Source organism: Polypterus senegalus, chromosome 12, assembly GCF_016835505.1.
Source record: "Polypterus senegalus isolate Bchr_013 chromosome 12, ASM1683550v1, whole genome shotgun sequence".
NCBI classification, from domain to species: Eukaryota; Metazoa; Chordata; class Cladistia; order Polypteriformes; family Polypteridae; genus Polypterus; species Polypterus senegalus.
Genome location: NC_053165.1, coordinates 88,542,800 through 88,570,255, shown reverse-complemented (window position 1 = coordinate 88,570,255; position 27,456 = coordinate 88,542,800). Strand labels below are relative to the sequence as shown.

Below are 27,456 nucleotides of genomic sequence, written 5' to 3'. Positions count from 1 at the left end.
GAAAACAATAAGTGTATTCACTGCACATTATAGTGCAGTGCGCCATTACTGTTAAATAATAAAAATAAATAACAGTTGGCAGCATTTTAAAATCACATAACATTTTGTAGAGTCCAAGAAGACCTCCTGCTTTTCCAAGTGAAGAGGGAGCAAGTACTCTTTTTGGCGTAATTATAGTACCTTGTGTTTTATGTTTATAATTTGTTATATGTCTATGTAATTAACAACCTTATTGCCATTTGTGGCTTTGCAGTTGTGCTGGTAATGTGGAAGCCGAGTTTTCATCTGCTCTTACCATTTTCCTAACAAAATATAAATTCAAGTCATACTTTTCAGCTTACTATACTTAATTAGGTTGGATACTACAGTCATGAAAGAAAAAAATATCTACTCAGGAAATATCTGTGTCATTAATCATACAGAAAACAGACAGCTAAAATGCCTGTGTACTGCAGGCCTAATGACCATCGATCTGCTGTAGTGGCTTTTAAAGGATGTGTTGATGCTGAAAAGTACAGTGCACTGTGGCAAGGGCTATTGGTAATGACCACAAGGACACAATTATGTATAAAAGTGGCTGAAATGACAATTCCCTGAAGGGCTATTGGGAGCTGTTTGTGATTAACTGAGAAGCCCAGAAATCAGACAGCCTTGTAGTAAGCGATACAAGCTCCGTGATGTGCATTTAGAACTAATGGTCTAAAAATGATCCAAATGTGCTGTATTGCTTTAAATTATTTAGTGTTGTGCAGGTAATTGCCACTTGCACTATGAAGACCTGTGTTGATTTTTTTGACTCCATAAACATGAAGAGTTCAATTTTGAGGCTAGTTTCCAGGATATCCTGAATTGGTATAATTACTCCAAATTTCTCTTCTCCATCGACTTCTATCATGTGTATCTTCATCTGTAAGCTGCATTTTCTTCATATCTGTATTCATTCTATCACTCCAATATTTCCTCAGTCTATCTCTAGGCCTCTCACCATCCACAGAAGACTTCATTTCACATCACATGCCCATACCACCTAAGGCAGTGTCCTCTAAAAGACAATGTTTCTAGGTTCAACTTTCACTCAGCTGCATACATATATACACGTTTTCTTCAATCTGTCTTACAGTGACATGTCACACATCCATCTTATCATACACATGTCAGTTCTCTCTAACTTAATAACGAGATTTTAACACCTAGGTCTCACTACTGTACAGCATACAGAAACACACACAAGTGGAAAAAATTCTCCCTTTTGTTTTTAGTGAAGTCGCCTTTTACTTTAGTAATGGTAGCACTCCTGTAACTTTTTGCCAAGCACACCTCAGTCTAGCAGTCACTTATAAATCTGTCCAACCAGTACAGCCTAGCATATCTCCAAGATAACAAAACTTATTGACCCCTTCTAATTTTATATAACCTTCAATCACCAGGTTTTGGCACAATGGCTAGAGATTGATTTTCAAAGATGGACAGATGCCTCATTTTGAATAATAAAGTTAATGCTATCATAAACTGTACACTTTTGCACGTTAAGCATTCTGATTAAACGTGATGTAAAATAATAAAAGAGTGGTTAAACGCTTCATTTTACAGCTATGTCAGTTTATCATCTGCTGTCCTTCAGAGTGGAGAACCCACAACCTTGGAGGTACCTTAGATAAGCAGTCAACTTGCTGAACTAGTTATTGTAAGGTTGAAGGCGTCTACTGCTTCTGGCCCTGGTATTCATTATATCAGTAAGTCTTTTGTAGGTGTCTCAATCCAAACTCTTTTACTTACTGCCCCTCTTAAATTTCTGCTGTGGGCACCAGTTTCAACATCAATGTAACACAGTTATTTTTTACTGTAGGTGCTTTCGCATATATTAAGCACCTATTGCAATAGGTAATGTTTGTTTGTCTGGAATTTTGTTGAAATGTGGTACACTTATTCTTTAAGTATGAATTAGCGAATCATCAAACTTGCATGTCTTAAAAAAGAGAAATGTTCTGTGTGACCTCAACTATGAATTTCTAGTTTTGATTTTACCTTGACAGCTGTCAAACCAACTTGTATATTTTGCATATTCTCCTCTTTGTCACCTCCAATAGCTGCAACTAACGGCAGACAAATTCCCTGGTAGTAAGTATGCTGGGAAATCAGAATTTGAAAATGTGTCACTTGCGACCTTCCTGAATTCCACTACAAAAGGGGTAAGTAACATGGATGCCCCCACAAAAGCTGGTGTATGGCTTTATCTCCCAAATAAAACTGGCATATGGCTGGTATTTCAGTAGCGAATGCTAACTAAGAGTTCCACAGTCCAGATCATAGAACAAGGAGATGGCAAGAAAGGCACAAAAATTATGTTGTCATGTCTACAAAAGATTTGTATGATACTGGCAATGATAAATACTACTGCTTGTGCTTGGAAGCTGCAAGTAAAAAACTGAACAAAGCAACTATTGAGTGCAATGTGCAAACAGTAGTGTGTTTGAGCTAACATCGGTTACTCTGTTACTGTTCGTTCTGGTAATATTAAAGTTTAGCTTCTCAATATTCAGAATTATAGATTAAGGTGATTCATTTAAAGTAAATTCTAGTAAACAAATTAAACTTAAAGTGTAACTGTACTTACTGTTCGTGGAGTACGCCACCATTTTTGGACTGTCGTCATAATCTGAAGTCAGACAAACTTGAATTTGAGAGACCAGGTGCAAGTTAGCAAGCAGTAACTTCAGGCTTGGGGTGCATTTTACTTGCATTTTCCAAAGTGGAGGTCATAAATTACAAGTTCCAAGTTTTAGTCGAATGCAACCTTACTCGCTGTCACAAGCTACTTGCACAGCCAGGCTGGCAGACAACCCTCTCTCTAGAGTTTCAGCTGGACGCACACAGCAACCTCTGCCATTAGCAAATTATTTCTTCTTTAAAAGTCCTCTCAGCTGCTTCAGCACAAACAGAAGAGAAGCAGCGCACCAGCATTTCACTCCTCCTGATGTTTTAAATCACAACAGGTAAATTAAATAATGCTTCGAATCATAAAAGTATACAATGCAAGCAAGGAAAACAAATGGTTATCTAGAAATGAATGAAGTACTCTGTGCTGTGTAAGTCATTATGCACAGAGTAAATTAACATTTACTCAGTATTAACTTGACACTAAACCAACCTCACAGGTCCATGATCTTTAGTTTGTAATGATTCAATATTTTACTGACACTATAACTTACTAAGTTGTCCAGATGTCCCAATGATGGCCAAAGTCCCAATTTCAGGCTGCAAATCCTGATAAATAACTAAAGAATATCAAAATGTCCTGCTTATAACTAGCTGCCCATCTAAATGTTTTTCAGTGCAGAAACCAACATCACCCCAATATATTTAGAACAGAGCGCACAAAACCCCAAGGGAGAAAGAACCCTTCTTGATTAACAACTTGTTATATTTGAACAGCATAGCAAGACGGAACAAAAAGTGCACAAAAACAGAGAGTACTACAATTTACTTATTTCACCCTCAAACACAGTGTGGAATCATCTGTGTAACTGCCTTTTTCCTTGCCTTGATTCCTCTCTGATGATGATGAAATCTAGCAGGCATTAAACAAAGGAGTCTGGTCATCCTACAATTTACCATTAGAATGCCACATTCAACTGATACCCAAAATGGTCACTCACTGTAATAAAAAGGTTTTCCTGTCACTTATGTTATTGCCTAACATTTGTTGTATCCAAACTGCTCTTTGCAATTCCTATTTCATGAAAATTTCTACAGCCAGACCTGCTCAAGCAAAGAAGGATTTTTTTTTTAAATTCAGATTATGTTAACTGGTAATTGCAATTTGTCACCATATATGAATATGGGGTGTGTATGTATGTTTGTGGGTTTTTGCATGTTTGAGTGACAGTGGTCCCTGTGATGGACTAGAGTACAGTACTTCCTAGGCACACATTCAGCCTTTGTTCAGTCCTAGTGGGATAGCCTCTGGCCAGCACAACCGTGACATGGACTGAGAAGGTTCTAGAACCTACACACTGAATGAAGTCAGTCCACAGGGAGCAACAGTGCCTACACACCCTTTGAACGCACCTGAATGTTACACGATATGTACATTTTCTAACTTGTTTTTGTGCTGCTAGCTTCAACCTTGCTACTCTTTCAATGAAAGTATGGATACAGCAAGACTCAAAACTGTCCATCAAAATACGTATGAAATCTTCATTTAGAATACCAAAATGACAGCATTATTTAAACACCTATCAGAATTTCCATGAAGTAATGACAACAAACAAAAACTGACGATAGTTTGATTTTTTTTTGATGGTTTCAAGTATAGGACACCGACAACTCTGAGAAATGCCAAAAAATATCAGATCAGGGAAAACAGAAAAATGCACTTGAGCACAAGGTCCACGTAAATCTAACACAGACAGTGATCAGGCCAGAGATCACCCCCATGAACATAACACCCAAAGGTGACAAACCTAGTATGGCAAAAAGCAGGCAGTGTGGTGCAGTCGTTAAGGCTTGGACTACAAACCCCTGCCACTGACACTATGAGACCCTGGGCAACTCACTTCACCCGCCAGTGCTAAAATTGGAAAAAGAAATGTAACCAATTGTATCTCATTTGGATAAAGGTGTCAGCCAAATAAATAAATGTAAACATCAACTATTTTAGCAATTTTCCAATTTTAGAGCCAGTCACGGACTCTGAAATGCAATTTAATAGATAAAATGATGTCAAGACTTAACTAAAAGAGAGATGCAATTCAACCATGCCATCCATCTGTAAGAAGCCCTTTGGCTTCCTGAAAACCCTCGTGTGACTCAAGTCAGGGTATTCACCAGGTATTTACTTCCATATCCCAAAGATGTAAATGAAAGTTAAATTAATGGCTCTCTTTTGACCCTATATGCATGAAAGAGGATAACTTGAAGACAGTGGATTAGTATCTATACATTTAGAATTGACTCATTTTTATGAAACTACATCTCCAACCAAGCGTTACAGGTTGATGGAGCTCAGCCTTGTAGAAGGCAAAAACCAGTTCAGCACTGGACACCAGTCTGTCAGTTGACACATTCAAGTCGAAGGAGCACCTCAAATTAATTTTAAATTACATGTCTTTGGAATGCGTAAGGAAACTGCAGTATAAGAGAAAACCCACCTGAGCACAGCAACTCCACACAAAACAGTGACCAGGTCAGAATTTGAACCCAAGATTCTAAAGCTGTGAGGCAGCAGCATTAACCACTGTACCAACATGTTGTGATAGGAAAGATGGTTAGAGAATATTTTGGTGTCAAAGGCCACATTATTTGCAATAGTATTTGAAGTTGTTAGTGGAACACTGCCAGCTTCAGTAAGATATCCATCTTTTTGAAGGCTTCCGTCTTCTTTCTGGATTTCTTAGAAACACGTGAATAGGCTTTTATAAGTTCTATATGAATGAAGCTATTTAGTAACAGAGCTGATAGTTTGCTTAGTGTTCTGTGCCTGAAAGGTCACAGTGCTTTCACTTTGCCTTTCATTATGCTTACCTCTACTGACCACTAATTATCCAATGGCTAAGCTGTCAAAGTGTCAGGCTCTTAGTGTGTTTGCCAGAAGTTGTTTACTGCTGCTATTAGCTAACCAAACAGATGAGAATATCTGCATGCTCTCCTCTTGTCTGTAAAGTCTCTTGGGAAGACTTTGCCCAGTCTTTCTCTGTTCAGTCCAATTTTGTCATTAATGTGTACATCTCAACAGCAACAGGCTTTTTTCACTTGAAGCCAACTGAAAAGCTTCCATAACATCAGGGCCATAATAAGTGTGTAAGGCAGTTTTACTTTTTCAATACTTTTCCTAATAATGACTGTTACAAATACCCATAAAATATTGTTATCTTCTTTAAACATTTTTATTGGCTTAGTGACACAGTGATTAGTTATTCCAAAGAAAGCTAACCTCCAGTGTGACCTTCAACAATTTATCCATCTGTGCTCCAACTGTATAAATTACATGTATCACACACACATTTGTACTTGTAAGTGTGTTTGCTATGGAAAGGTGCTAAACATTTTTTTTGTTCAAGTCTAAGTGAATATGCCTTGTTACTGGGCTGTTACATTCTCTAGCTTGATTCCTACCTTGTTTCAGGTGCAATCAAATACATTTCAGCTTTCAGCAACCCTGTAACAGAAAATAAATTGAAAAATGAGTGTGCTTTACAATTAATTAGCATATAGCCCAGACATGGTTTCTTCCTTGTACTAGATACTGCACCGATTAATTCAGATTTTATTTATCATATATACTTATACACATAGTACAATATGCAATGAAATGCTTGGATGCTAAGCTCTAAGACTGTGCATTGGAAGAATTTAAAAGACAAAAATAAATATCAATTAAGATCAATTATGTACAATGATAGCAGCAGTGTGGATCACATTAATATTATAAACACATGTAGAAAATATATCATCATGTAGCTGTTGGCACAGTCTTCATTTAGGAAGCATATGGACTATGGAAAGAAGCTCCTCATCAAGACTCCCTAAATGGGATTTCAGGGAGAGGAGTGTATCCCTTACCACGGCGCAGAGAAGAGGCTATTATTGGGATGGCTGGCATCTCTGATAATGTTCTTTGTCCTGCTGCAACATCACTTGATTTGGATGTAATGGAAGTTAAAGAGTAACCACACCACTCTCTCCAGAGACTTGTGGTACTGCTGTGTACACTTTTTTTTTTCCAAACCAAGCAGTAATACTTCCTGAAAGTCAGAATACTTTCAATAGTGGGTGTATAGAAGTACTTTAGTATCTGGGAGAGCACTCTAAAATCCCTGAGGCGTCTGAGGTGGTAAAGGCATTATTATGTCTTCTTCACCGAGGGGACAATGTGCTTAGACCAGGTTAGGTCCAAGGTATCTGAAACTGCTCAGCCATTCTACCATATTGTTGTTAACAGAGAATGTGGTGTTTCCTATTTTGGTTTGTACCAAAGTCAACAATAAACTCGTCTGTTTTGCCGACATTAAAGACTGTAGTTCTGACAACAGTGTAACAGACTCCCCACTTCATCGAAGTAAGCCTGCTTATTGTTGTTAGGGATCAGATCTACCACAGTTGTGTCACCAGCAACCTTAACAATGATGTTAGAGACAGTCATATCTATAGAAGTACAGCTGCGGACTCGTAACACAGCCCCATGGAGCTCAAACCACCTAGGGTCTGTCTTTCAAGAAGATAAAAAATGAAAACTGCCAGTATATACACCAGTTTCCCATTAGCCCAAAATGAACAGCGTTCAGAAACTGTTTTTCTGATTTCAAACAGGTTCACTGTGATAAATTGTCAATATATTTCTCTGATGATAAAAAGGAAATATTTTTACTGTTGAAATTAAAAGCAAGGTTATCATCACAAACTAAGAACCGAGCAACATTAAATCACATTTAAAGTGGATGTAATACAGGTATACAGTGCTAAAATAAGTGCATGTTGGTTAGAATTTCTGTCAAAGGCACAGTTACTCCATATTAATTCATGGAAGTGAATACTAACCCAATTAAGTTATATTCTTGTTTACATTCATAATTAAATTTACAAGGAACTATACAAATTGCTTTCACTTTTATGTTATGGATGTGGATCACTAGTTCAACATATGCCAAAAAATACATTAAGATTTTATGCTTAACATCATTCAACTGGGAACAAGTACATGATTCTTCTCTCATTCAGCAGCCAGGTCTTTGTGAATGCTTGTTGCCCCACTCTTGCTCTCCAGTCACAGTATGACTTGAAAAGTGCATGCAACACCACAACTGTCTTTGTAATGGACTTACAGAAGGTGGCTATATTAAATGTCCTAACTCATGGATGTCCTGTCATTAAATCACAAGTCTCACTGTCTCATCTAACCATTTTTCAGGCTTGGTATCATAAAACTATTTATCCATGGCAAGATAATTTACAACTCTAAACAGCCAGTCCCTTGTGTGTTACATTGTTTGACTGTCTCACCGGTCTTCTATGCCGAAATATAAACAGTTCTTGAATTTCTATAATCCTGTATTCATCAATAAATTGTATTATTTTGTTTCTTAAAACAAGTATGATTCAGTGACCTTGATAAATAGTCTATGGACTGAAAGCCTTCCTACAGGGAAAAGATAAGGAAAATAAAGTGTGAGCTTACCAAATTAATTAATTACAGGCATTGACAAAGACAAAACATAAAAATAATTGACTGATTAGCATGGAACAATCTATTATTTTTAGCTATCAGCTAAACAAATTAACTTGAAGGGTTAAATGGTCTCCTCTCAAATGCCTTATATTTTTATTTTTTTCCTGATAACACACTTCCCCACAACTACCAGTTAGTATTATTTAGTTGGGGCCACTAGAACTCTAAGACCAGCAGCAACCTGAACTTGATTTAAAAATGTCAATATCATCCAGAGGAACACAAACTTGAAGACAACAGCATACATTTCTCAAGACAAGGAAGGGAGGTTGTGTGATTGTGAAGAGATATGGTACATAATAAAATGTGTGCTGAAGGTGGGCACTATTTAGGTTCTGTCTGCCTCACATGGTATTGTGATAGAAGGGAAAACCCCATGCACATGTACATGAATGCACAAAGTGCAGCATCTAATAATGTAAAGCATTTGGCAGACATAAACCAATGAAGAATAAACCACATCACTGAAAAACCCCTTAACAATATGTAAGTGTGTGTGTGGGAGGAATGCTGGATGTGGGCTGCACATTAAATCTCTGAATATTTAGAGTGCTTTTGCAGTTAGATTTACTGCTTTTTGCACCAATGGTAAGGTAGCAAATCAGCCCGATAACTGCTGTGCTGCAGTTTATTAAAAACTATTGTGTTTTGGATTAGCTGAAATTTGAAAAAGTATAAACTGAGACAGTTTTAAAGTCAACAGTTGCAGCATAATAGCTTTTAGGTTAAAGGTGCATAAAATGTTACTATTTCCTATTTCCTTCGCATATTGTTATTCCAGTTTGAAATTTCAGTACTTCAACATCATATCTAGTGGCAGAACCCATGTGGAAGAAAACTGCTAGTTCAACACCCACTTGTGATGAAGAAATTATTTTTACCCCCCAAACTTTAGAAGTAATCAGAATATTATTGCTGTGTCTTTGTACACACATTATAAGACTACTGGCCTCTAGAAAAATATGGAGTAATGGACTGGACTTAAGAAATCCTTGTGCTAGCACAAACCCGATTTACAGTTATTTGCACAAAAGTTCAAAACACCTCTTTTCTAATGTGTCTTTCAAGAATTACAGTTGAAAAACACCAAACGAGTCATGAAAGCAAAGAGTGCATTTCCCCGAGACGTATTGGCACCCTGTCCAGGGAATTGTTCCTGCCTTGCACACTGTGGAAGAAAATATGCTCAGTTTGTATTGCATTTATGTTTATACATGTTTCATCCCTATGCTTGCCTGTATAAAAGATTTTATACAATTACAATTAAGGTTATTTATTTACAACTGTGGCATATTGTTGTTTGCTCCAAGACACCTGTCTCATTGACTGATGTAGCATTTACTAATGTATAATACTATAATACCATCTCTCCCCAAGAGGCTAATGGGACACCAATCCACAAGTGATAAGCCATAAAGCTTACTGTGTGCCACCACTTCAAAGTGGGAATGCTTCTGCATACCGATTCATATTTTCAGATTGTGCTTATTAAATGATAATCTCAAGCAGTGTCTGTAATGCAAGTCCTAGAGGCTTGTTGCGGCTGCAGGTTTTTGATCCAACCCAGTTTCTTAATGAGAAGTCTGTTCTTGTTGTTGAAACACTTATAGCTCATGTAACATTTTTCTGCTTCATTTTACTTGTCTCATTACTAAGATTTTCTACCCTTAACGGTTTATTTTACAGCTGCATTCACTGTTTTTATGGCTTCTTATTAACAAATCCAAAGGAACGCGTAGTTCACCATTTAACTCATTTCCATGTAAACTTGTGTTGAAATTAACAACTATCTGGTTTGATAAAATGTTTGAAGGAAGCTTAAGAGAAAAAAAAAAAACCAAGGCCTGAGAATTGCTCATCTGATTCAAGCTATAAATCATCTGGAAGATATCCTTGGAACTGAAAAAAAATCTACTACACAAGAGAGAACTGAAACGGCAGAATGAAAACACTAGTAAGCCTTAAAATTAAAAAATAAACAATAAATAAAAATCTTGTATTATGAACAACTGGATTCTAATTAGGCAACTGGGTTGGAATAAAAACTCTCAGCCACTACAGTCCTCCAGTCATGGCCAGATCTACCATCACGGCAGCTTGAGCGTACATCCTGAGGAAATATTTGCAAGGGGCCTTCCCATATGAGAGAGAAAAAATGCCTAATAACAGATAAACAGCAAAAATATAATCACAGAGAGAAATCCACTATCCAGCACATATTCCTACCCCACTTCAGTCCTCACAATTATAAAACTATCCAATCAAATCTAAATGATGAGCTTTTAGAAGAAAAATTTCTGATTGCTGGTTTGTTGACATGGGTGGGGAATGATCACAGCAGATGTCTAATCAGTCACTTTTATTAAACTGCACGTGATGTGTTACAATTTCACAAAAAAAGAGAAAACTAAGGATGGTTATTTAAAATGAGAGCCCAGTGATGCAGTGAAAAGGGAAAAAATATATATAAAACAGAGATAGAAGAACAGAGGCTGTTTTGCTGAAAACTATGGTCGACATTCTCAAAAGAAAAGAAAAAAAATCATGCTCCGAACAGGCATCTTGAACAAGATGTAAATACTGCAGCCGAGACAAAGGGGGTTGTCATTTGCCAGGAGATATTGCTTCTTCTAATAGCCTTAGCAGCACTGTGCAGTCCAGTTCTGCAAAACCCCTAAACAATGACACTGACAGGAACATTTCCATAGTAGATAAGTGCACTGCAGGAGGTAAAACGCACCAAACAATGCCATATTTGTAAAAGATATTTTCTTTCCACACTATTATTTTATTTTGTGCAAATACACTCTTACAAATAAAGGTGCCAGAGTGTTTCTTTAGAGTGATGCCATGGAGGAATATTTTGCAGTTCCCAAAAGAACCACCCAAATTAAGGTTCCAGAAAGAACCTTTATTTATTTACATCCAATAACTGCTTCATAAATAACTATGAATTGGTAACAGATTTGTGAAATACAAATGAGATTTTTTTTTTTCTTTTTAAGAAGACTCTTGCTACATATGCTAACAAAGACTAGGTTCGGGTTTTCTTGATTCTGCTAGGAAGGCTGTTACACATTACAGATTTTTGCACTGTCTACGTATTAGAAACCTTTTCAAAGCCCAAAAACCAAATTTCATATACAAAACACTCTTGCCTTTAATAAAATGGTTCTTTGTCAAGTAATGATTCTATAATAAACTGCTGCACCCAATAAAATGACATCAGTCTTTCCGAGAGTGTACATGATTCCAGAATGCTCAGTTACGTCTCAACTTTTTGCCACAAAGTGGCACTGGCCTTTTCAAAATGTTTAAATAACATCCATTAAGTTGATTTCCCACTGACGTGATGTTGCACTAATCGATTGGTTTGTGACATTCAATGTATCCACACAAATGAATAATAGAGGGAAGTTGACCAGATACAAGGTTTGGAAATGTTTCCACTTGAAACCCTGTGCCATACTTATTATTAACATATGATATTCCTATTGTGCGAATATATGCATGTGCTTAGTTGGGGTTTCCCTCAAAAGAGGTTGGTGCTTTTTCAGCTTCAACATCCTAGAGCCTACGGGTGTCCTAATCTGGTGTTGCCTCCATGACCAACTTTGCAGACCCCTGTTCTAAAGATTTCACAAAGATATATGCAAATTTGTCTCTGTTGTTACCAAAAGGGTTTCTTAATGTCTGTCCTAATAACAGAGATGAATGGTTGCTGGTAAAACAGTTGCAGTAGATTGTTAAGGCGATCCACTTTTGTTAATGATATCTTACATTTTGTGGAACAAAGTACACAGAATTTGTTTTATGCTACTTGCCTCGTGTACTTTGCAGTGGTGTCTAAGAAAAACTTATAACCTCATGTTTTCATGCAGAATGGAGCGAAAAAAACATGGCAATAGAAACTAATACTGTACAAAGACAAACTGTGAAAATGTCTATTGATTAAAAGAAAAAAAAACTTAACAATACTCCGGTCGCATGATCCAACAGCAGATACTAATGTTGAATGCTCAAAACTGCAGCTTTTCTAAAAAAAAAAACATTTTAAATAGTTCCGGAAAAATTGCTGCATGTCATAAAACAGGAAATGAAAGCCTCATAGGAATGACTTTTTGGTCTGAACATCCGCCTCTCCACCTCATTCGTTGGTCAAGAGTCATGTCTTCAGTTGAAAAAGTGACTCCCATGAGGCTTTAGGTTCCCATTTATGAGATATGGAGACTATTCCGGAAATACCACACTAGAACAGTTTAGCAAAAAACGCACACGTTTTGTACAAACGACTCGATGATTGACATGAGGAATATCCGTAAGTTTTTTCTGTTTTCCACTGACGTTTTCAATGTGTTTGCTGTACGCCATTAATCACTACAGTACTGGTATTGGCTTTTATTGTTTCAAAAGTTTTTATCTCCATTGTCCATGAAAACAGGAGATTATTTTTTTTTTCCTCAACCTCTACTCCAAAGTACATTGGGTAAGTAACACGGAAAACATTTTTTGGTTGTCGTATTCCTTTAAATCTGTTTACGCAAAAAAACTAAATATCTTGTTGCTGAACCTCTTGAAACTGGCAGAATGAAAACCGTGATAAAGACAAAAAAAACATTGCTATCAGAAATTAGAAGACTTTGAGAAGGCAAAACAATGAAATTACAAATTATGTCACTGCCAAGGACTAATTAAACAGCTGAATAAAAGCAAAAACGTACAGCCATTTTCGCCCTTCAACGCCAAACGTGTAGAGTTTTGAATTAAACGGTTCTCTTTGTTTGTCTGACATAAGTAACTGGAGGGAATTCCTAAAAGGCAAAACATTTAATAACGCTACCAGTAAATTATTAAGAGTCCCCACACTTCTACTCCGTATTACCTTTAAGTGCAGTCTGTTTGTTTCATGCTTAAAGTATGGAGAGTTGAAAAGGTGCGCTCAAGCCTCTACTGAAGAAAACGCGGGCTTTTTGGAGAGGATTGAAGATTCCCAAGTACTACCTGGAGGCTAGAAAAGTGTGTCCTTCGACGGATACCGTACAGCGGGTCGGGCGTCACAGGTGACGTCACAAAAGGCGTGTCTCGAGGGCGGACATCGAGTTTCCGGAACATTCGATTGCTTCTCAGTGTTTGGTTTCTCGTTTATTCAGCACCTACCAGAATAACGTTTTATAAAAAGCAGTTCATGCATTTATAGTATAAAACCTTTAAATAAGTCGAAAAGCATGACTTCTCAAGTGGCACAACAGAAATCGTAAGTTGTTGTGTTATATTTTGTGCATGCACAACCGTCTATTTTTTCATGTTTTGAAACGTGGCTTTGTTCCCAGGAGGTCTGGCCTAGTTGTTTGAACACAAGTTTTTGAATCGTTGATTTGTTAAAAATTGTCAGTTGTTATAATTATAATGTTATTCAGTACAATCTAAAGACGGATTTGTACATGTTTCATCGTTCAAGACAGGTAATAGCTTTTATTTTTTCGTATGAAACGCGAGGGTTTCGTACTTGGGGTGGGGGGGTTACTTTTTCACTTTTCTGCGATTTTAACTTAACGTGGTGAGGCTTCTTAATTTAAGTATGGTTTTAGATATACGTGAATTTTTTGTATGAAATAACTTGGGTACGAGTTTTTTTTTTTGAAGGCGAGTCTTTAACTAACTGGTACGGGCCATTTATACTTCAGTTATCTATGAGGATTATCCTTTGTTTTAGTGAATTGGTGCTAATTAAATTCGTCAATGGAGGGCAGTGCATTGAATTCCTCTGATCGAGGGCCTGAGTAATTTAACTTGTAATTTTTTTGTATTGGTCGCCGTCTGGGACACGTCTCGTGATATTTTTGAAATGCGACATTTCGTAATTCCTGCTACCGAGCAGCTTACCGTTTCCTAGCCCCACGTTTTCGTTCATCTGTACATGTGCATTTGGCTCTGAGATGTAAAGCCCAACACGTTATTCCATTTTCGGTGTTTTCCACATTTCTTTAATTGGTTCACTGCCGATATTTTTGTTCCACCTTTTAAGTGATAGAAGGAACAGTAACTCCAATATTATCTGCTACAGTCTGCATTTAATTTAATTCTGTCTTTATTTATCCCCAGGGGGAAATTGGACTTTTTACAGAAGCTCAGTAATAAACAATTGAAGTCTGAATTAGTGTAAGAAATGTAATAATTTACTTTATGAGGTAGAATTACACAATAAACAAGAGTAGCTGTGTTAAAAGGTTTGAAGTACTGTATTAAGAAGTTTGCTTCAATGTAAATGTTTAAATATTCATGATTTTAATAGAAACATTAAGTAGCATCATATTCATAACCACTGACCTTGCAATAGTCTAAAACAATGCCCCACATGCTTCTGTTTGAAATATGCTGGAAGTGGCTTTTAGAGGGCTAGGACCACTAATGCCTTTTAAATATCATAAAATGACATTCAACATTTCTATATTGCCTCTCCACATTTCTTTATTTTGAACAACCCCTGAGGAGTGGATGATGTTACATGCACGGCTTCAAGTCTTTTTTTTTTTACAGGAAATGCCTATTGGTTTACTTTTTATCATGAGGGTGTTATTTCCTACACAACATATAGTCCAAAAATGGCCTTAAATGAGGAGTTTGTCTCTAGAAATCTAAAAATAGGGGGTTACCCCAAGGAGCTGTTTTGTATAACTAGACGTCAAGTCAAACGGTATCCCGTATGGGGGTTTACTCATTCTGGTGAGTAAGGAGGCCCCAAACAAAACACTGAAGTGATTTCAAAGCATTCATACATAATTCTTATAAACCGAGCAAATACTATTCTGTTACAATAAACAGTCCTCTCTAAAATACATACTAGCACCAAAATGACGGGGTTGGTAGAAATTAACTACTGTATAGCCACGGTTACAGTGAGGCATTATACAGGCATAATGCCTTGGGTATGCATGATTTGGCTAGAAGTACTCAGTGTTGGCGTAAGAGACAGGATGTGCAGCATTGTTCATAATGGCTCACTTTTAATCTTTTTCTGTAAGTCTCACTTTTCTGGCCATCGTGTACTTGCTGTGTATGTGATACAGTGACATACAGCAACCATTGTTTATGGAACTTCATATGAATGTAAAAAAGGTTAAAACATCAAGGTTCAGCCTATAAATGCTTGGATTTGAATCCATATCTTGAGTGTACCAAGGCAGTGGAATCTTTGGGAGAAGGTGGCGTGCTAGTAATAAATTATTCATCCAAAAATATACATTATTTTTCAGTTACTGGAAAGAAAATGTCAGAGCATAAATTTAGAATGTGCACATATTGAGGTTAACTGGATAGTCCATGATGGTGTCATTCTCCGTAAACCTGGGGGATTCCCCATGTCTATTACATTAAAATTAAAACCCTGGATTTTTTGATATTTATGAATAGCAGTACCAGTTTACTTAAATGGTAGTTGGGTATCATCTTGATGGATATACCATATTTTGCATTTGTGTATTTTATATTATTAGTAGGGTGTTATACAGTAGAAGTCATTATGGATGCAATGAGAAGTCTAACAAAATAACACCTTTTATTGGCTAAGTGAACCGATTACAATATGCAAGCTTTCAAGGCAGTTAAGACCCCTTCTTGCTAAGGGGCCTAAGCACCCTCAAAAGCTTTTGACAGGTTTATGTGGCTACATTTTCAGTAAATAAAAACTGAACAGTAGTAGGTTTTATGGGGTACTAATTTAATCCGAAGTGTGAAGTTTTTGTTTATTTTTTTAGGAGCTTGTATCAATGGAATCCACCAAATGTAGGAGGAGCAACTGTCCTTCAAAATATACCTGGAAATTTTTCTTATCCTACCTCTCTTCCTCTTCTCTCACTGCCGGGTACTGGGATGACCACTTTGCCAATTAACCCTTCAGCTGATTTTGAAAAAAAAGATGAAGATTCACCACGTGGAATAATAGAGGCAGTTGCAGTTGCTGCTAAGATAAATGCTATGTTAATGGCTAAAGGCAAATTAAAGGTACCTGACCCATTTTATGTATATACTATACTTCCACTAATGTTACTTAGGTAGATGGAACCAACACATTTAAACAATGTGAAGAATTTCTTTTTGCAGAAACAAATGAGAGTGAAAACCGTGCACATTTTCTGTTGGGGCTAGTGTGGAATATATTATTTTAAACAACTCGCTGTGAGTTTCAGGCAGAAGGCATGTAACATTCAAGGACGGCAGATGTTCAAGTCTTTACCACTCCTCAGTCTCTGGGGCTGTCACAAAGATTCTGGCAACCAACCTCTGTAAAGGCCATCCAAAAGTAAACATGTCACAGACCACTTGATTGCAGCGTGTCCTGTTTGATTTCCAGTATCTTTAATTTGTTTACCTCAAAATTGTCTACTGTAGTGCCTCTTTGTTCCACTGCCAGAATTGATGCCTAAGGATTATCAGGTGGATAGTCAAGGCTTATTTACTCCATAACCACCAATTTTAGTAGTACGGAAAACAATGCATGTGAGACATTATGTGAATACAGAAAAATCTGAATGGATATTGTTATTTGTGTTACTTTTGGCTCTGAAATATTAATGGTAATTTATAACTTGATTATCAGTTGGATTGGTCAATTAAGTTTCTGCTTTGACAACACCAAGGAAGTATCCTGCTCCTGTGAACATCTTTTTCCTGAATGCGCCATGTTTGTCTGTCATACTTCTCTTTCTGAAAGTGTGAATTTAAGTACAGTTCATACTTACATATGCTGATTTATAACTGACAGAGTTGAGGCCATTCGTACTTGCCGGCCGCAGTTGTTTCCTTGATGTTTTGTTCTTTGTGTGTATCTGAATAATAATGGAGGTGGTGCCTTCCTTTTATGACTTCCTCAATCCCTCCACATAGGCTATTCCCTGTGAAGTATCAGCCAGTCACTATGAAGGTCTAACATGTGAACAAGTGGTTCCCCCATAGAGTTTTGGGAACTGCGCAGCTTGGCACTCCCAGACTCCTGTGCGGCAGGGGGATTGATTGGCATGACAGCTGAGTGGTTCCAAATTGTTGTGCAGCACTTGATAAAAGCCACTGAGACACACACACTGGTTTGTGCTACTGCGTTTCAGCAGTTAGTCTGTGTACTGGTGACCCACAGAACCTCAATTGCTGCAACCTGTAAACTTCGTAACCAATATACGGCCAGTTTGACATACAGCCAAATGAGCTGTAAGTTGATGCATGACTGTGTATTACTTTTCCTCTATCACCTTTTCTCCCCAGTCATCATTCCTTTTAATTGTGTGAGGGTTTAAGAAAGAAAGGGTATAATGCAGGACCTTTTTTTTTAAAATTCAAAATCCCAGTTATTAAAAGTCAGTAGCTCTTCAATAAATCAAACATGGAATTATGTATACTGTGCAATGGATTAAAGGTTGTTTTGCATCTGTTGCTGTTAATGGGTTTAGATAATGGCTAAGCGATTAATCTGAAATTGCAAATAAAACAGCATAACATTTATTTTGATTTCTCATGTTTTATACATAATTCAACTATTGTAGGTAGTAAATTTGCCCCTAATTTTCTTTAAGTTAGTGCAGGTTGTGTTGGTGTAATTCTGTGTTTTGATGCATGGAAACTCGTAAGACATAGCCACAGTTTATTTGTATGCTTTCTTTAATATCTTGGAGAATATTTGCAGTGCTTTATTTCTTTATGATGTGGAGGATTAAGAAAGGAGTACCTTTTGCAGTAATTAGGTTCTTCTGATACTGTCCTCCTAGATTAAACTGTTGAGCAGAGAACAGGTCAGGCAATCCCAGTGTTTTGTACTGACCTACTTGCTCAACACACAGATTTATAGACAGCCTAATTATTTAAGATTATGATGCTATTTTTGACACACCGTTTAATATAAGGATGTTTTCCTTTTTCTGCATAGACTGAAGATAATGCTTTAAATACCGAGAACTTGGTTGTCACAGAAGTAGATATTAATGATGTTCCAGTAAGCTGCAGAAATCTCCTAACTAAAGGCCAGATGCAAGATGCAGTAAGTATATAAGGGTGATGTAACCTCTACTTTTTAATTCGTAATCAGCTCTTACATTTATTAGTTTATTGTCTTGTTAGATTTCCCAGTATAGTGGTGCTACTATCAAAACAAAGGGCAGACATATGACAAGTGCAGAGAAGCTAAAAGCTGAATTGGGGTATGCTTGCATTCTTGTTGTTTTATTGTTTTTCGGTACATTTAAATTCTGCAGTATTTTCATTGTTTTTCTTTACTTTCAAGTGCCCGGCCTTTATATTTACGAATTCAAGGAAAGACACAGGAAAACTTAAACCGTAAGTCATTTTATTAATGGTGGACATTTCTGGGGCAAGGCTTTTCCAGGTGTTCTATATTAATACATATTACATAAAAGCAGTCAATACATTTTTTTTTTTTTTATTTAAACTTGCCTAGTGTTTACTCTGTGGTGACCCCACTTTTCTCATGAAAACTTAACATTTTAGGCTTGAGTGGCTTAAGACTTCTGAACAGTACTGTGTTAAAAGTATTTGCATCATTTTATCCCTAAATGATACCAGATCTAACTGCAGGTGGTGCACACATTGAAAATATTGTAATGTAAACCAATGAGGACATTGAAACTTCCTCGTCCAGTCTTCTGGATTCAGATCTTGTGCCTTTTCATTGTCTGTGTTGAGTTTCCATATTCTCTGTGTCGATGTGGGTTTTCTCCTGAGTTCCCTGGTTTTTCCTCTCACTCCTATGTTCATGCATGTTAGACTGTTCAGCAGTTCTGAATCGATTAAGTGCTAGTGTGGATTTGTGCAAGTGGGTTGATTCCTGACTTACAGGCAATATATAGCCTGTTTTTGTTTGGCACATGCCTGAATTTGGTTAATTGGATATGAATATGCCAAGTAAACCAATTAAGAACTGCACTTAATGTACTAAAATGTTTTGATTGGTAATATGAAAAGCTTTTGAATTAAAAAAAAAAAAAAAAAAGAGAGAGATATTTTCTCCTTCAGTGAAAATCAGGGTGTCATTTATACCTAAAAATATGCTGTAACTGGGGCTAACAACAAACATTTGGAAAATAGTAGATAGATACTTTATTAATCCCAAGGGAAATTCACATAATATATGTATTATTATATGTAAGATTAAAGTTTAGAAAGATTTTTTTAATAGTGATTCAAAAGCTAGTAGTTGGTTAATTGCAGTGCAATGGGTCATTACTTTTTACCTTAAAAGAGATCCAATTTTCAACACCACTTGGCAGCAGTTATCCCCTGATTTAAAAAAAATAGTAATAAACAAGTTTTTTTTCTTATTTTGGTACCCTTTTACTGTATTGGATTGTAATAAGTATATATATCCACACAGAAAAATACACAACATGGAGTTTTTTTGTCAGTATTTATTATTAAGCTATGTGCCACGCAAATAGCACCGCTAACCAATAGGGTGGATGGAGAACTGGTAATACTGCCAGTACTAAATTAAGAACATCACAAACCCGACAATAAATGAACTCTGAAGATAGTGTTAGTATTTCATCTTGTTGGACCAAAGAATTATGAAGGAACCCAATGACTAATGTGTTTTTTGTGTAACCTTTTGCTCTTATTACTGATTAATACCTTTACTTAGAATGTTTTTTCCAAGTGTATTGTTTAATAAACAATTAGTATCCTGTTTTCTGCAGGAGCTGTAGCTTTCATTAAGGGGATTATTGCTGAACATGTTTTACACAATGAGTCATCCATACCACAAACACTTGTACCAGTACTGAACCAGCAAATCCAGGCTCCTCAAGCTCAAGCAAATAAACAGGTAAGTGGTTCTCCCCAACTGTACTTGTAAGCATGCATAAAATGTTGTGGTGTTGTTTTTTTTCCTTCCTCTAGTCCAGGTATTTGCCTCACTACAACTGGTTTCTGACCTAGTATTTTATGCTTCCTTCTCTTTCCTAACCTACTAGATTTATAATAAAGGGAGAGCTCTCTCACTGATGGAAGACCTTCTAGAATAAGTTGGACTGAGAATTTTCAAGGTCTAATAATAGCTCTGATGTCCTGCAGCTGTTAACATGCTATAACACATTTGGTTTTTCTCAATGACTGTTTACAGGCATAATAAGGTTTTAGCTGATGTTAAGGGTGACCATGCCATTTTTCCAAAACTGCTTACTGTAGATCCTGTTATATAAGCCAAGAATTTCGTCCTAGATTTTTGGCTTGGAGTTTGGGGGTCGGTTTATACAACGAGTATCGTTTCAGATTCAAGATTTCCAGCACAATGGCGGTTTTGCAGATGAATACGGAAGTAAATAATGACGAAACCACAGAGCCATCTTTCAGATGAAGAAGTAACTTTGCATGCCGGTAGTTTAAATTAAATAAAGAATTTATTCAAAAAACTGTTTTAGTTGTTGATTTTATTAATAAAATTTATAATAAATTATCGGGAAGTTTAAAATAATTTTTGTTTTGATTTATGATCAACATCTTGCGTTAAGACCCGGATGCTGTCACGTGTATCCGCTTGCGCGATTGTAAACAAACAACCGAGAGCGTTAGTAGCGTCATCTTGGATGATTAGATCCAGCTAGACTAATCTACTACACAGCTGCATTTGAAAAACCAACTTATCCCGGATGAGTTTCACCGGTATTAACTCATCCAAGATGAGCCATGTGATCTCGGATGATTTAAGCGACGCACGGAAAATACCCCCCAGGGCATTTTGGATTTCAAGTTAACTTAAGAACATGTGTCTTTGGGGATGTGGGTGGAAAATCTACACATGCAGATTCTTTAAATTTGCATTAATGCTTCCAGTCAATGATATTAATCGTGCATTGTGGTGTTTTGGCTGTGATGATGGACTACATTAGAAGGCTGTCATTTCAGTTTCCTATTGCCACTTATTTTGTGACCCACAGTAAATATCTTAATTCTTGTAATCCTTTTCCAGAGCTGTATATGTCTATTTCTAAGAACACACCTTAATAATGCATTCTCACCTAAGAAGTAAATGCATAGTATAAAAGTGATAAGTGTGTGTATGGGAGTCTCCTACTTCAGCGTATTACATCTTAGTGATAAGGTAAATCCTCACTGATGACAAGAAAAGCAATTGATATGTGTTCACTAAGAATTGCCTGACACACTAACATGCACAACACCATAATAATGTAAGCAAAGGTTTCCCTCTATAAAGTATTTCATTTCTATTTAGCGGTTGCATATAGAGCAAAGACCTTATTATAGTTGTGTTTTTGTGCACAGAGTCTAATGTAGCATGTTTCTATTACAAGTGTGTTGGGTTCTCTTACTATTTAGTATTGCGTGCATGTAACTTTGAAATTGCAGTGTGAAACAAAACCTCTGTCATTGCTTCATTTTGTATGTAGTATTTTATGACCATTAAATAAAGCGCTCCATGTGTTGCATGGCAGAGCAGACCACCAAACAACTCAATCGGCAAAGTCTAATCACTGCAAAAAGTACCGTTATGGTTTATATCAAAGATTTAGTGCCAAAATACAATAAGTGAACATATTCCTGTATTATGCTAGTTCTCTACAGGCAATAGTTCCTGTTGGCTCAAAGCCCCACTGCATTAAGATTGTGCTACACACATATTACCTCAACTAGGGCAGACTGATAACGCACAGACAAGAGAATACAGTAGATACAGTAAAATCTGTTGAAATTGTTTTACAGGCTAACCGAGTTGTGGCATTCCTTATACTGGACATGCACTCTGATTTTTAGAAGTCATGGTAAAGTGACTACTTGTACTACACGAAAGTGTCACCATTTGTATGTGTGCTTAAACTGTGTAAATACGTTTGGTCCGACATGCCTCAGTCTGAGTTCTCAAGACTATACATGTACATGACCACCATGGACAGTTTTACTTTTTCAAAAACGTCTGCCACAGGCATCTCAAAATGTCGACAAAAGAGCTGCATTCCTGACTTTTGCCTTACTGTGCTCTTGAGTGCATACAAAGAAAAGTGGTCGTGGTGCAGACAATATGGTTAACTATTTTACAGAGAGAATTAAGAGGTTCATAGTTTATGTAATTCTTCTGTTTTGTGTGTTTATTTTGAGTTCTTCTAGTAAAGGTTTCCTAATATACTTTTGTCATTGGCCATTTGATTGTATTTGTGCAATGATATGTAGATATATTGACACCAAAAATTTTAAAATAATCATAATGGCAATACCCAATGTACAATATACTGTGGTAAATGCACAATAAAATCTTAATAGCGACATCAGAAAACCCAATCGGGAGAATGCATACACTACAAGATAGCCAACTTAAATTTCTGACATGACTGCATTATATAATTGGGCTGTCGCACAGACACAGCAACCCCTCTCATACTGCACATGAAATCATGCCAATTAAAGCTGAAATTTGGGGTGACGCCAAAAATCAGTTGGTAACTGAAAATCGGATGTAAAATCATGCACAGTGAATGCCCAGCATTACTTGTATCGCATCATTTTACAGCCTTAAACTAAAGTTGCTACCTTCTGTATTGGATTTGTTTTGATTGCCGAGGACACCATGTTTTCTAAATTTGAACAATATGAGCAAAGCAAAAAAGTTCAATTGCTTGCACCTTTATAATTTAGAATTATTAGAAAATGGATATTTTGAACTTCTTTAAATGTAACCAGAACACCGTGAAAAGAAAAAAATGTTTTAGGTGTCCATATATTTTTGGAATAAAGGAAGCCCCATATCCATTTTAATACATGAATACAAATTTAGTAAATAATTCTAAGCAAAGTACTGCTGTTAAGAAATATCATTTATGACGTATTGGCCCTTGCTATATTATTTTTTTTTATTAGATCTTGCACTAGATACAAAAATCAGTCCTGAAAGGTTGTCTCTCTTTATTGCAGCATTTTGTTCACACCAAACTCTTTGTAGGATTGGATCATTCTGTACCATCATTCAACGTGAAAGAAAAAGTGGAGGGACCCAGTGGTTCATATTTGCAACACATTCAAAAAGAGACTGGTGCAAGAGTATTTTTACGTGGCAAGGGGTCTGGTTACAAGGAGCAGGCTTCGGGACGAGAATCATTTGAGCGCCTGTACTTGTATATTAGGTTGGTAACTTCAATATTTAAGCTTGTACATAAACATAGCTAGCCCTAATATTGATCAAGGTATTTTATTTTTCCTCTTAGCCATTCTTCACCAGCCGGTTTGTTTGCAGCAAAACAGCTCTGTGATAATTTACTAGAGACGGTAAGATACAATACTTGTGCGTGTGTGTGTGTGTGTTTTGTACATGGAGGTTTAAGTTGGTGAACATTGGAAGGTTTGTCAACATTCACTGACTTTGCCACCTCCTATATTAATGAAGTAGTGAGAACAGCCCTATCCCAAGGAATGGTGTGTGGTGGACTGCAGCTGCTAACATACAAAAAATATTCTGTAATTATATATAAATTGTTTGGTTTTATGGTGATGCAGGAGTTAGTTCTAGTTATTTAACCCTTGAGGAACTTGATTGAGTTCTGGCCTTGCCACCATTAGTGTGGAGTTTACCTGCTCTACTAATGTCTATGTGTGTTTTTGTTTTGTTTTTTTTGTTTTTTTTTTTTTTTGTTTTCTGAGTACTCTGAATTCCTCCAACATCCCAAATATGTGGTTGTGGGGTTATCAAAGAGAGGTTAACGTATTGTGTTAATTAGTAATGCTAAACTGGTGTTAGGTGGAAGCATGCAGGAGTGTGTCTTGTGATTGTTTCCTGTCTTGAGTCCTGATACATCCTTAATAGGAAAGAAGCTGATGAACCGAAAATTGGATTGTTCTTATTTTGCTGGCTCCTTTAATTTTCTGTTCTTGGATGTCTAAAGCATCATTAAGTTTTTGGTTTTTTTTGTCTTTTTCTAACAGGTGCGTGCAGAATACTCCAAATTATCATCTACATTAGGTAATCCTAAAATTTTTAAGTTGATAAGTATCCTAATGTACAAAATTTGTTTCATTTAAAACATTTTTCAGTGCATTTTCTTAACATGAATTTGTTGTTTTACATTTGTAGCATACTCATCCTCACAAGGATATTCACCTGGTGAAGTTTACAATGCCAAACAGTCTTGGTATACCTTTCCCCAAGATTCTTCTGTTTCATTCCAAGGACACAGTCATTTGGATAGTACAAACAGTCAGCAGATTCAACCAAGTAGTGCTTTAACTACTCAAACCTTGATTCAATATCCCGTCTGTCCCAGAATCTCAACATGTTACGTAACCGAGGCAAGTGGTAATGGCATAGTGCTGATTTGTGTTATGATGTGCTATAAACTAACATTTTCTTGTCTGTTAATACAGTACATGTCCAGCATATTTTAATATGTTGCTTTTTACATTTTGTCTTTTAAATGGTTACAAGTGTGCAGGTCTTAAGGATTTGCTAGTGTTCTTATTATGCTGCTTGTTATTTTAAATATACATTGTGTGTGTGTGTGTGTGTCTGTAGAGAATAAGCAGTACCTGTTTATACATGGAAAAATGGGGGTGAGTTTGTAGTTAAGACCAGTACATGTTAAATGATGTCCTGTGACCTTAACCAGTAAAACCAGAGTAAATCTGTGAATATCCCACACAGTAAACATATTAAATTTGGAACTGTTCCAGTTTGTGCAGTACAATGTTTAATTTATATCTTGTGTTTTAGGACACACAGAATCAGGGTTCCAGTTATCAAGACTCGGTGTCATCTTGGCAGTCAAGTTCAGACAATGTGAAGAAATGTGCACAAAACACTACTGATGCCTACTTGCAATACCAGGTTGGCATGATGAGCTTTTATACAATACTTTTACCCCTTCTCTCTATATTTTCAGTCAAATTTACCACTATGCAATTTTGCTCTTAGCAAGGACCGTTTCATTACAATAATTTAGCTACAGGCAATTCTTGGAAAACAGGAGAGACTGCTACAATCAAGACTAACGAGGATGGGGAATTTGAAAGGTGTGTGTCTGAACTTGTATTGAAATTAATAAAAGAACAAAATATTGTATGTACAGTTTGGAATCGTATGCAAGACTTTCACCAACCCATTAACATTTGCAGGAGGTTAATGCCACCACCACCTCCTTCTACAACTGCAAGGTGCTTAAAAAGGCAAAGAGCATCAGAACCTGAACAGACGGAAGCTTGTTTTGGTATGCATTTTTATACTTCCGATTTGTTTTTGTCTATCCTAATGCAAACTTGTCTTCTCCCCATACCACCAAACCCATCTACCCATGGTAACAAAGATAACATAACCAGTAACTTGGTTTTTCTTTCCAGGTGATTCAAGACGTCATTAAGTCAGTCACAATTTAGACAGATACTAATGTTTTCTTTCCTGTTTTTATATTTTTTCCCCTTTTCTCTGTTCTCTACATCTCCTGGACTTGCCTGATATGTCCCTGGATGCCATTTCTTGCCCCTTGGCTGTGGACTGGATTTTTTTTCTCGTTAACCTCCTGTTTGGGGCATCCTTGCGGTTGCCTGGCGTGTTCTGGTTTGTGTTTTTGCAGGTAAAGGAGATCCAGCTGTAAAAAAGCAGAAAACTGTGAATTCTGGGATTTCCTTGGTACCTTACGGTAATGAAGATTCTTCTGATGAAGATGACAGGTTTCATGGGAATCGGAAGTATAATCCTGACGATGCAGAATATTGTGAATAGTGCTTTTAATTTTTAAGTCAATGGGATCTCATAATCTGCCTTTTTTTTTTTTTCTTTTTTTTTTCTTTCTTGTACAATGTTTTAGTCTTGTCTGTTGGCGAGTAAAATAAATAAGATGTTCACATCCAATCTGCAGAAGTGTACTGTTTTTTTTTTTCCCCCCTGTAATTTATGAAAGTTGGATAAGGAGATCTCCAGTTATTTTAATAAGGATGAAGTGTCAACTGAAATACCATCAATCCTTTGTGGCACAGGGACTAAAAATTGGGAGTCGTGGATATTTAATAATACTTAAAATTAGAAGGCTGGCTCTTTCATACTTGGTTATGAACCAGTTCCTCTTGAATATATTGGATGAATAGATATTAAAGTGCAATCAGTGTCACCTTGCTTTTTAACATTCCGTATTAATTCACGTGTCCTTTATTTCTAAAGACAATTCTTTACTCCTGATGGATAAAACAATAATGTGCTAGAAGTATCCATTTACTCTTGAATAATGATTGATTTAATCAGTTGGAGGATCAGCTCAAGTTGAACGGTTTGGAGACAAAGTCAGAGAGGCAAGATCATGTTGATTTGGACATGTGCAGAGGAGAGATGCTGAGTATATTGGGAGAAGTGTGCCAAGGATAGAGCTGCCAGGCAAGAGGAACAGAGGAAGGCCTAAGAGAAGGTTTATGAATGTGGTGAGAGAGGACGTGGAGGTGATAGGGGTGACAGAGCAAGATGGAGAGGACAGGAAGATATGGAAGAAGATGATCCGCTGTGGCGACACCTAACTGGAGCAGCTGAAAGACTAAGAAGACAGTAGTTCTTTATACACACATGCATACGGAGAAGCAGGTAATCTTTGTGTCCAAGTTTTTTCAGAGCTGCCAATTGTATGGTACCCGGAAGTGACATTTTAAGCTTTTTTTTTTTTTTTTATTTATATACATATTTTTTTATATATAAATAATTTTTCCTCACATGTCCAACTTAATCATGCAAGACAGTTTATAATGGAACATTTGTACTAAAGTGCTGATTTTTGAAAGCGTGCAGTGTTCATTATTTACTACGTTTTGGTACAGTATTGGAACTGAGTTGGTCATGCAAGCATAATGGCAGCCATCCTTGATTTTTGGGTAGACTGGCTAGCAGGCAGTAGACCTGGAAACGGGTGTACACACAGATATACAGTGCATCCAGAAAGTATTCACAGCGCATCACTTTTTTCACATTTTGTTATGTTACAGCCTTATTCCAAAATGGATTAATTTTTTTCCTCAGAATTCTACACACAACACACCATAATGACAACGTGAAAAAAGTTTACTTGAGGTTTTTGCAAATTTATTAAAAATAAAAAAATTTGAGAAAGCACATGTATTCACAGCCTTTGCCTCTCAGGTGCATCCTGTCTCTCCTGATCATCCTTGAGATGTTTCTGCAGCTTCATTGGAGTCCACCTGTGGTAAATTCAGTTGATGTGACATGATTTGGAAAGGCACACACCTGTCTATAGAAGGTC

At 36.7% G+C, this 27,456-nt stretch overlaps 1 protein-coding gene and 1 long non-coding RNA gene across 6 annotated transcripts in view; one reads left to right on the top strand and one right to left on the bottom strand.

Moving 5' to 3' along the window:
* The window catches only part of LOC120541312, a 44,079-nt gene extending 30,867 nt beyond the window's left edge, over positions 1-13,212 (bottom strand). The window contains exons 1-2 of the long non-coding RNA XR_005635983.1: positions 13,107-13,212; positions 6,115-6,157 (exon numbers count right to left, since the gene is read on the bottom strand). This is a non-coding gene — a long non-coding RNA (uncharacterized LOC120541312). The remainder of the gene's footprint in view (positions 1-6,114; positions 6,158-13,106) is intronic.
* Positions 13,213-13,323: 111 nt separating this feature from the next.
* LOC120541310 (KH homology domain-containing protein 4-like) lies at positions 13,324-25,923 on the top strand. 5 transcript variants are annotated; one of them, XM_039772811.1, is made up of 13 exons: positions 13,324-13,478; positions 15,979-16,225; positions 18,138-18,248; positions 18,329-18,408; positions 18,492-18,544; positions 19,921-20,048; positions 23,147-23,355; positions 23,437-23,497; positions 24,152-24,188; positions 24,300-24,514; positions 24,936-25,049; positions 25,165-25,234; positions 25,337-25,453. In XM_039772811.1, exons 1-13 carry the CDS (start codon positions 13,450-13,452, stop codon positions 25,342-25,344), a joined length of 1,362 nt encoding a protein of 453 aa, XP_039628745.1. In that variant the 5' UTR covers positions 13,324-13,449; the 3' UTR covers positions 25,345-25,453. The 5 variants fall into 5 exon arrangements, with proteins under 5 accessions (XP_039628745.1, XP_039628741.1, XP_039628744.1 ...); XM_039772808.1 differs by having other exon boundaries at positions 13,325-13,478; positions 25,137-25,234; positions 25,337-25,923; XM_039772807.1 differs by having other exon boundaries at positions 25,137-25,923.
* The last annotated feature ends 1,533 nt before the right edge of the window (positions 25,924-27,456 follow it).